The following is a 10,551-nucleotide window of genomic DNA, read 5'->3' on the forward strand; positions in this document are numbered from 1 at the left end:
TATATATATATATGTATGTATATGTATGTATATATATATATGTATATATGTATATATGTATATATATATACCACCAGCTTAATGTTCCCAAATCTTTACAATACCATAGTGTGTATTAATTAAACTAAGCAAACAATTCTATTAAGTGTCCCAATAAGACAGCATGCACAATACTAGAGCCCTGCAATTTAATAAAACCTAAATGGAATGCAGCCATTGTTAACTATTAGTTCCAGCTGCAGTTTTTCTGCTGTGACGTAGCAAAATGTTTACTCAATTGGTTTCTTACTGTGAGGGCCTTTAACTGTTATGCCAAATAAATAAACTTTGCCCACATGGAAACAGCGCAGGTTCAGGCCCCCAGTATCCTTCCCAGTGCCCCTGCCCTCTCATGCTGTCATTCAATCCGATGCAAACACCCAGCAGCTCAGGAGAAATGTGTGTCATATCCATGTTCCACCTTCATTATGTTAAAGCTACTACAAGGAATTTTCATTTTGTGTTGATTTTGGCGGTCCCTGTGGACAAAAGCGGTAGTGTTTCCTCGCACCAGAATCCCTTCAGAAAACTTCTCTCTTTCCTGCAGCAGGGTCTGACAGTCTGTCCGGCCTGGTTCAGGTTCTCCCGTGCCTCTCTTCCCTCTAGAGGGCCCAGCAATACATCCTGGACCTCCAGCAGCGTGGTGTTGGCTAATCATGGAGGTGAAGCTGTACTTGCGGCTGAAGGAGGGGCCGCTGCTGCAGAGCTCTCCTCTTACCTTCTGACTGCAGGTCCAAAGCAACGCTGAAGCCGGATCTGGGTCTGTCTGTGGAGGGCTGGGTGCTGCTGGATGTTTCTCCTATAATATTGTTATTTGGCTAATCATGTGCATACGAGACAGTGTCTGTTATGTGAAACTGAATATAAAGGGTGTCAACATGTTGCAGGGTTCCTATACATTGGTCATTCAGATGTCCTCAAACCAGATGCCACACGTCACATCCATGTCTCTCCAATCACATGAAGACAATAGGATCAGCGAGGTGGACCAATCGGTGTCTTACTTTTCTGAAAAAGTCTCATATCACGTGACTCATTTCGGCTTTGACCTGAGGAATACCACCTGTGGTTGAAACATATCTGTCATGTCCACATGGAAATTTAAGTAGTTTGTCTTTGTGTGCATAATTTGGTCTCTATACCTTTCTCTCTTCATCAGGTTACACAAAGCCTGACTTGTTGAACGCATACCGCGAGCTTGAATCTTTAGATTAATAAAGCAGAAAGCTGAAGTAGTAGTCTTGAAGCATGCTATACTGTATTTATATGATATTAAACTTGCATTGACACAACAGCGCGGTTGCCATAGGATATCCGAGCGCATGTGGACCAACTGGCCACCGCCCTCTTAAAGGATCATGAATGCATTAAATAATCAATAAAGTAGCGCAATGAATGTATCAAAATGTAAGGGTGTACAAGTATAGCCTTTTCTCTATAAATCTACTCACGTAAGAGCAAAAAGTACAGTATGTCGCATACTTTGACAAGTACCAATTACTTAAAAAAAGTGACTTGAATACATGTGACAGTAAATGTAATAACCCACATCTGTGTGAGTTAGTGTTGATTCTGTTTCTATATTTTCTCTTGCTTGAATATAGTTTAAGGTAATCCATCTCTGTGTGTGTAACATGTTCAGCAGCAGTTATAATAGGATTGGCGCAATTTTAATTTACATCATAAAATGCTCCTGTTTCTGACATTTCCTCACATAACCAGCTGCTTAAATACGGTAACGTTGCTCTTGTAAGCAGAATAAATATGCTAGTAATGGCAAATCAGTTTACTTAATGGTTTTAATATTTGTGGATGTATATTGATGGCTTCTACGGTGGATAATTGACCCCCGTTTGATCTGTAACCCTTTTCATTATAGCATTGTGATTACTGGAATAATTCTGGACAGTTTTACACACATAGTCAAATATATATTATATATATTATTATATATACTGTATATATTAAAGTGTCTCATAAAGAGTCATAATATGTTGAAATAATGCATTCAAACCAACCTTGGTGTATTAGATGAAGTATGGATATTTGCACTGATAAATCATCTTCAATTTCATTTAATTTCCATCTATTTTACTGTTAATTAATTAGCGATTCTAATATAACAAAGCTTGTATGAAAGTGTGTTTTAAGGAAACTCTAAATGAACTATCACTTGAGGGTGCTCTGATCGATCGTTATTGGGCAACATTCGTTCTAAGGAAACAAAAGCTGTCGAGCGTTCATGACGACTTCATTCTTTATATAGCCGGCATATCGATAGTTTGTTAAGCTCAATAAACACAGATACTATTTGACCAGAATTCAGGGCAGATTTTAGGTCACTATTGCAAATTTGAACTGCAACCAAGCAATACAAAGACAAATTTAGATTAAGTACACAACATACACAAATGGTAGCAGGGCGGTGAATGAATGAATGTGGATTTGTCTGTCGGCCCGGACAACCTCAACAACCATCCAATATCGGGGACTAAAAGTCAAAATATCTGCTCCTTTGAATTAATAAAACTCATGCAAGTCCAACATTTATGGAAATGCAACAATAAATCACTGGACCGCCTCTTTAAATGTTGCTGGCCCAAAGATGTCAGCATGCTGATGGGAAACACCTGCTGTATCAACCCTTGAGAGGTCTAACCAGCAGAGAGCAGCAGCAGCAGCAGCAGCAGCTCTCAGTTTGAATCAGTGTTCATTTAAAGACACGAGAGCGATTTGAGTGCTTTTATTCCACAGGGACAGCAAAAACACAGAATTCATAGAAAAACAAGTCAACGGCATTTCTTTCCACAGAATAGTATAATAGAGTTCCTCACTTTGAGGCAACATGAGAAAACAACACATGCTGCTTTAATAAAGGATTTCTGCTGCTACAATAAGCAGCATGTATGGAGCGTAGTGCATTGCACTTTTATATTAAAGAGATAGCATTCGGTCTGCTACGTTTTCAAGGCTTCATCAGATCAAGTCACTTTTAATGCTGAAAATAAAGGGTGAGTTTGGAATGTGGTCAAGCACAAGTACATTACTTTCACGTAATAATCAAGAGAACTAAAAACGTTCTCTCTTTTTTATTTTGTTGCAGTTTTCACTTTGCTTCTGGGATGAGAACTCCAGTGTGGACTCAGTTTGAGTCAAAAAAAACCGTAATAAAAAGCGCCTTTCTAATCTAGAAGGAGATGTGGCTGGTCTTGTAGCTCTGGATGAGAGAAATCAGTTCGGTCATGTCTGAGATGTGTGGGTAAGCGTTCATGACTTGCTCCACCGTCCTCTGGGGGAAGAGGGTGCTCAGCTGGCTCCTCTGGCCCTTCCTCTGATCGCTGGACGGGTTCTTGGTGCCGCCCTGCGTCCACGGGTCCCTTGGTAAGCTGTGGCTCTGTCTGGAAGAGGGCTGTCTCAAGTACTCCTCTGAATAGTGGCCGGGATGCTCCCCGTTATGTGGAGGCAGAGCAGGGCAGGAGCCCCATGCTGGGTGTTGGCGGTGGCACATCCTCGTCTCCTGGTGGCCGCACCTGCACTGGCTGCACACGGGGCGTTCGCAGGGCACCGAACTATTCTGATGAGGGTAGTAACCTCCCCCGCACAGGCAGGGCCTCCGGGTGGTTCCGCCGAAGGACCCTGAGAATGAGTAACCGTCGTGGCTGTAGCTGGCTACTCCGCTGCTGTAGCTGTGCAGAGGACTGGTGTAGGGAGCGTCCTGGATGTAGAGCCTGGACATGGAGCCCTCCATGGAGCTGAAGGCCTCGTCCATGTCCGGGCTCGTGTTGGCTTGGCTTCTCGGGCTGCCGGCGTCTCTGTGGTAGACGAACTGCTCGCTGGGCGAAGACCTGCGGGATTGATCCTCGAAGCTCAGAGGCGGAGGGGTGGACGAGGTGTATCTGAGCTCCGGCTGATACGCAGCCGGGCAGCAGTGCGCGTCCTGCAGGCTCGGTTTAGGCGAGAAGTTCTTGGCTCTGTCTCTCAGCGCCCTCAGCTCATCGGCCACAGACAGCTGCGATTGGTTGGCCCGCTCCGGGTGGTAGAACTTGCATTTGACTCCATAAGTGCACTTCTTTCCTGATAGAAAGAAAGAAAGAAGAGGTTATTTATGGGCGCCCACACAGCCATAAACAACAAAAACTGCAACCCCCCCTACTGACTCTACTTTACTCTGAGAGTTAAGTAGAAGATTACTTTTGCGTTGAAATCATAGTTTCAATGAAGGCAGATGAAAACTTTGTGAGGAGTCTGCAAAGAAGTAACACAAGGACAGAGATTTTCACACAGCTGGGAGCACAGCTTCTACTTCTTGAAATCTCAAAACTGTCGGTACTTTAATACTTCCTCAATGGGATGAGAAAACATTCCGGTCTTGTGACATCTTTTCTAAACCAAAAATTTAAAATCCACTGTGGCCAATCAGAGTGGCAAAAGTCTGCACACTAGATTTAGGTTGACTCCTCATAACTTTGACCGAAAGGGTCAGTGTTCACTTGGCCAATGAATAATATCCTGGAACAGCACACAATATTGTTCATTTGTTTGTTCCCAGACGATGCGTCCTCATGACTTTTGTGACGCCCCAACGACTTTTCATATTATTACATCTTATATGTTTGGTTTACTTTATGACCAACATACCGGCAGATATAGTGACATTCCCATCAGCCTCAGCTGTACTCGCGTGCTAAACTAAGACGATCATGTCAAACATTATACCTGCTAAACACCCGGATGTTCATCGGGAGCATGTTAGCATGCCAACATTGGCATTTAGCTTAAGGCAGAGCTGTGCCTTTAAGTGCAGCCTCGCAGTGGACTCTTGTTTCCAGATGAACCACAGGTTGATTCAGTGGAATGTAAAATGCATTGCTGGTTGTCATGGTGTTGGTTTTAATCCCCCAGGACAGTACAAGGAAGTCTAACCTCAGCGCTAGTGTCGGGTGAAACAGAAGAGTAAAACTAACCGTAAGGACAGTGCTTCAGCTTGTTGTCCAGGGTCCACGACTTCTTCCGCAGGAAATCATCGATGTTGGGACCATTTCTACCCAAGGGATCGTCTGGAGGCATAAACCTGCACCAGCACGGACACACAGTCAGGATCAGGTGACATCAGTTACAATGCATGATGTTATTTTGGTGCGAAAGGGGAACCCTCTCTTAGAATATGTTAGCAGAAGAGCAGCCCCTGCTTGTGCACAGAGGCCTTAAAGCCGCCATCAGGCTTACTTGTCATTAACGAAGGTGTACATCAGCAGCCTTTCCTCGATGAACTTCTTCCACTGGGGATTCTCCGTCTGCAGGTCGCGGTAGTTGTCGTTGGACACGATGATGCCGTCCGAGTTGAAGGCCAGCTTGATGATGTAGCGGTCGTCGTAGCACACCACCCTCTTGCCGTTCACGCAGCGAGACGGCGTGTACACCAGGATCTTCCTCCTCTCCAGCTCGTGGAGCACATGTTGATCTAGGAAACACATGAATACAATTTTTTAGAAAGTCAGTCTGAAGAAATGCCCAAAAAAACCCTACTACAAGGTTGACATATGAATGAGTCCCCAGCATGCAGCACTGCTCCATAAGCAGAAGATAACAGCCAACATAATGGTGCTGGCTGAATGGTTTCCGTGGATAAACGACGAACGCGCACCTGTACCTATCGAGGTTGGCTCTACATTTCAAATGAGCAGCCAACATGCTCGCTGATGATATACTGAGGCAGGTGACATGCATGTGGCAGCCCACATGAGCTTTCATCATTATCTGTAGTATTGTTGTTGTGATAGTGAGCATAGAAGGATTGGAACTGCACTGGGCCCGGAGGATGCTTCCTTGTAGTCGGATAATGATCGCTTTCAGTCAAGAAGACATTTGTAGCTGACTTGCTCTGACATGAACAAAATACTGGATTTCAGTTTTGGTAGTTCCACTTCCTTATTGTTTGATAAGTAAACAATAAGGAAGCGTGAACAGTTAGAAACTTGTGCAATCCACTGGATGGACTTCAATGAAAGATCAGGCTGCCAAACACGACGAAAGATAGCAGCATATGACATGCCAGAACAGTTATGAATATGATATTTTTTCTCATTTCCTTGACTTCGGTGATGAGTAATCCTAGCTGGGAAATTTCCGGCTCATGTCAGTACCGCCTCAATATTGTGAAAGATACTCTTCTTCTTTTACATCCGTGTATTCAAATGAATCAGATTGTTTTGCTGCTGCGAGTTAGTAGTACCATGGGCTAATAGTATTCATGCTCAGCACAACATACATACACATACATGCATACACATAGGTGTGTGCTCTCGAGGCACCTTGTAAGTGCATAAAGGATTCTGGGTTATGACTCCCACATTAGGAATTTGTCTCTTCGCAGAAGAACTGAGCCTGTAACGCTCTGTAACGAAGCTTGAAAGCTGCATTAAAAGCCATTATAATCAAATCTGGCACCGCTACAAAGACAGTGAACGGAGTGGCTGACCACATGAGACTGTAGTGTCAGTTGGCGCAACCATAACTGAGGCTTCAATTCTGGTCGGTCCTAATTGGCAGTGCTTAAATACAACGGTTATTATGTTTGTCTTTCGGCACAACCAGAGTCTCATGGCACCACATGACAGGGCCACGCGCAATCCATTGTCTACAAACCACCTGCAGCTGTTTCAATACAACATGACGTGCTGACTGGGTGAGGTCAGCCTTAACGTAAAATGTGCACACAAACCTGACGAAACTGAGCAAACGCAACATGGGAGTTGTCACAGGTTTGTGGCTTCTCCCCTTTTAACTGCCCTCACCACCGTATCAGAGAGAGAGCGGGCGGCGGCGACCTCACCTGTGATGGGCGCCTCTGGCCGCGGCTGCTCCTTCCTCCACAGGGGAACGAACACGGTGATGTCTCGCAGCCCTTTGTCCCAGAACCAGCTCACCGCCAGCTGGAGGCCCTGGCACGAAAACACCTTCTTGTCGCCATGGCTACAAAGACACAGAATCCAGAATCAACAAAAAAAGCAAAAAAAACAACTTCTTCTTTTGTGTTTCCGTGCACGCAACTGTATGCGCGCACACACACACACACACACATATATATCCCCCCCTTTTCAGGAAGTAGATGTGTTGCAAGGCATGCACTCTCAGTTCTCTAAAACACAATTGCAATAGTAAGTTGATGCAGAACAGACTGTTCACCTGCACTTTTTCAAGGCACTTTCTCTCGTATTAAAAATGAAATTCAAATGTAAGTTTTATTTTGAATTATAGTGCCTTACAAAACAGGGGCTACTTTTTTGTATTGAAGAAATACATAAAAAAAACAGGCAAAATAACTTGTCATCAAATCTAAACCCTGACTCATCTCGGAAACATAACAGCTGTTACGTCCCGAGGGAGGAGGTACAAGTGAGAGATTATGAGTGAGAAACAAAGCCTTTGTTTGTTTTTTTCGCTGAAACATGCCGTTTCCCGAAAATAGACCATAAAAAAAGTTATTGCATTTCCTTGAATTCAATGAATAAAAGAGCACAAGTAACTTGAAAATCATCACCAGCAGTTCAGTGAAGCCTGGCGTGCTTTCAGATCTGGTACAGTAGTACCGGATTGCCTTACAAATGTCTGTTCTCTGAAATCCAAACCTCACTGTAACACAAGGACATTCTAGCTACTGATGGAGTAAACAGGGTTGTTTTGCCCGCCAGCAAAAGTAAAACGTGTGTGCGCGTCCATGCGACTGTGGTTCCCCTTCTCCCTGTCGGCAGGAAGTGGTTAGGCACTTTGAATACAACAGGTACCGCTTCTTTTCTTTCTTTTTTAGATCTGCCTAATCTTAGATAAGAGCATTCCTCTACTTCAAATTCACTTTCAGTTCTGTCTCAAACAAAAGCAGCAGTCTATTTAATTGAATTACATTTTTTTGTATTTAATTAAATTTTTTTGATTTTGGTTTGTTTGTTTGATACATCTCTGTTTTTTTATTTTAGAAAATGCCTTTTGAGATTGCTTCTTGTTAACCCAGTAATAATTTAGTAGCCAGGCTTGGCGTGAGTGTCTGGAGTCTGAATACAGGTATATCTTGCATAACTTCATTGGCGAGTCGTAAAGATGACGTTTCCTTGATCCTTTATACTTGCAGCCTGAAAGCACTTTCCTTGAGTTAAACTATAAAACCACAGGAGACGCAAGTCAGGAGCAGCACGGTTAATGGAAACAAGCAATCACTGCCTGCTCGTTCATCTTGAATATGTTTTAGTCCAATTTAGTTGAAGATTAAAGTTAAACTACTTTAACTAGCTGCTTTCTACTGCAAAGTATTCTCCTGTTTTTGGTGACATACAGTATAGTATAAAACAGCAATTTTATTTCTTCTTTCTTTTTTATTTGAACCAGCTGGGGGCAACACAACAAGTTGTAAACACTGATATATTGAGTGGCATTATGGGAAATGTAGGAGCCAGTTTTATGGGGCGGTTGAGCCATAAGAGGGGCTTAAAGCCATAAGAGGGGCTTAAAGCCATGCACCATCTCAACACTTTTTAAATCGGTCTCTCAATTCAGTCCAAATATAAAACTAAAGGGAACCGTCGAGGTGACTCAGTGAACGTCAGTTCTTACAGCATAACCGGATCGCCGGGTAACTTCTGAAGAGGTGCGTACAGGGAAGTGGAGCCCGACGAGAGACTCCCTGCCTGAGGCCAACCACAGTTACACGCCCGCCTCTCCTGGGAATGAAGGTGTTACAGTAAACCCTCGAACCTTCTCTTCCTCCGTGTCCTTACAGGAATATGTGTGGTGAAAACGTTGCCCTTTTGTTGCCCCCTTTTGAATTTACAGCATGCCGTCTCGCCCATTGACGCGTTATTTGTTTGAGCAAATTTCGACTCAGAACTTCCTCGTTACCAACAGGTAAAAGTTGAGATTAGATGACGCGGCAATTTCACGCCAGTGTGGTGTTATATGCATACTGCAGAGTATCATCTCAAACGGCTTGAGTCTGACTTTTTATTGTATTGAAGAGGACAGAGAGAGGAGAATAAAAAGGAGCACATCGTGTTTTCACTTCCCACATCTTTAAAGAGGAAGTGTGCCGCGATCGATTCTGCGAAGTGAAACAAGATTTGACACAAATAAAGGACGCTGTCATGTGAACGGAAATTCATTTTTAACATTCAAATAGTGCAGTTGTCATGTTCTTTTTTAAATTCGATTACGCACATGAACATCTGCGCTATTTGTAAAAGCGTCACACCTAAAGAAATTATTTTTTCCAGGAAGTAAAGAAAGAGAATGTTTTTTTTTCTCATGTAAAATTTTCTTTAATGTTTATTTTAGCCCAAGAATGAAATTCCAGTGAGACAGTGTCTGAAAGAAACGACCTGCATTTACTCAAGTACCGTCCAGCACAACTTTGAGATACCACCATTTTTACTTTATACGTGTACTTTTACTCCACAACATTTCAGAGACATATTTGCTTTACAACTACAGTTGCAGATTCAGATTTTTGCAAATCTCGATAAACCTCTTAAATATGTATCATGTATCAATATAGATTAAATTACATATAAAGTAATTAGATAGAGCTCCCTGACTAGAACTGAAATCTTGCAAATATATAAAGGCACTGGTAATAATAATAATAATAATAATCATAATCAGATAATGAGGAAATAATACAAAGCTCTTAGAAGCATTCTGCCAAACAACTACTTTTGATACTTTAAGTACATTTTGCTGATAATACTTCTGTACTTTTATTAAAACTACTGTACTAGTAAAATGACAGCAGAGTTTTTTACTGAAGTAAAAGACATGACTACTTCCTCCACCGCTGCAGCTGAAGACATACATACAAAATATATAAGACAAGTATCCTTAAGTTGTGAGTGGACTCACCTCATGGCCACGTTGCTTCCATCTATAACCACTGGTCTGAAGCCAGCGACGGGCTCTCTGTCTGATCCGGGTCTGGGTAGACCGGGACAGGGGCTGCAGCCTCTGGACACCAGCTTGGGACTGTTCGGGACGCTTCCGTTGCCGCCGCGTGTGTGGCAGGTCTTTATCAGCTCCTCCAGGATGTCGTTGGTCTGGGCGTCGTGGCGGAGGCTCTCCAGCACCCTCAGGATGTCACTGTGCGAGTACCCCAACTTGAGGAACCGCTCCACATTGGCTTGCTGCTGCATCTGGTGGTCCATGACGGACGTGTGCTTCCTCTCCTCGGCCCTTCACTCGGGTTCTGTCCGGACGGGGACTCCTCCTCGCCTCCTTACTTGTCAACGTCTCCGTGGCAACGGGCCTGTGTTTTTTTTTGACAGGTGAGAGGATTGAGGGGGAGTCAAACCTCAGTCACTGTAAACACAGGAAGCACGAGGGCGGGGGGGGGGGGTTACCACATCCTCATGACAGTCAACGCAAGCACACACACCGGCTGACGTGACGCTGGTTAAGAAAGCCCCCTGTCTCTGTCTCTCTCTCTCACACACACACACACACACACACACACACACACACACACACACACAC

The 10,551-nt window shown here is 43.6% G+C and overlaps 1 protein-coding gene across 1 annotated transcript in view; it reads right to left on the reverse strand.

Moving 5' to 3' along the window:
- Nucleotides 1-2,769: 2,769 nt before the first annotated feature.
- Nucleotides 2,770-10,551, reverse strand: part of LOC116391339 (probable ribonuclease ZC3H12D) — a 9,237-nt gene continuing 1,455 nt past the window's right edge. Inside the window, exons 2-6 of the mRNA XM_031861838.1 lie at nucleotides 9,925-10,324; nucleotides 6,872-7,011; nucleotides 5,266-5,500; nucleotides 5,004-5,110; nucleotides 2,770-4,113 (exon numbers count right to left, since the gene is read on the reverse strand). Of these exons, the coding sequence (XP_031717698.1) occupies nucleotides 3,227-4,113; nucleotides 5,004-5,110; nucleotides 5,266-5,500; nucleotides 6,872-7,011; nucleotides 9,925-10,223 (1,668 nt within the window). The 5' untranslated portion in view covers nucleotides 10,224-10,324 and the 3' untranslated portion in view covers nucleotides 2,770-3,226. The remainder of the gene's footprint in view (nucleotides 4,114-5,003; nucleotides 5,111-5,265; nucleotides 5,501-6,871; nucleotides 7,012-9,924; nucleotides 10,325-10,551) is intronic.

This window comes from Anarrhichthys ocellatus, unplaced genomic scaffold (assembly GCF_004355925.1).
Source record: "Anarrhichthys ocellatus isolate YVR2014 unplaced genomic scaffold, GSC_Weel_1.0 scaffold25, whole genome shotgun sequence".
Classification (NCBI taxonomy): Eukaryota; Metazoa; Chordata; class Actinopteri; order Perciformes; family Anarhichadidae; genus Anarrhichthys; species Anarrhichthys ocellatus.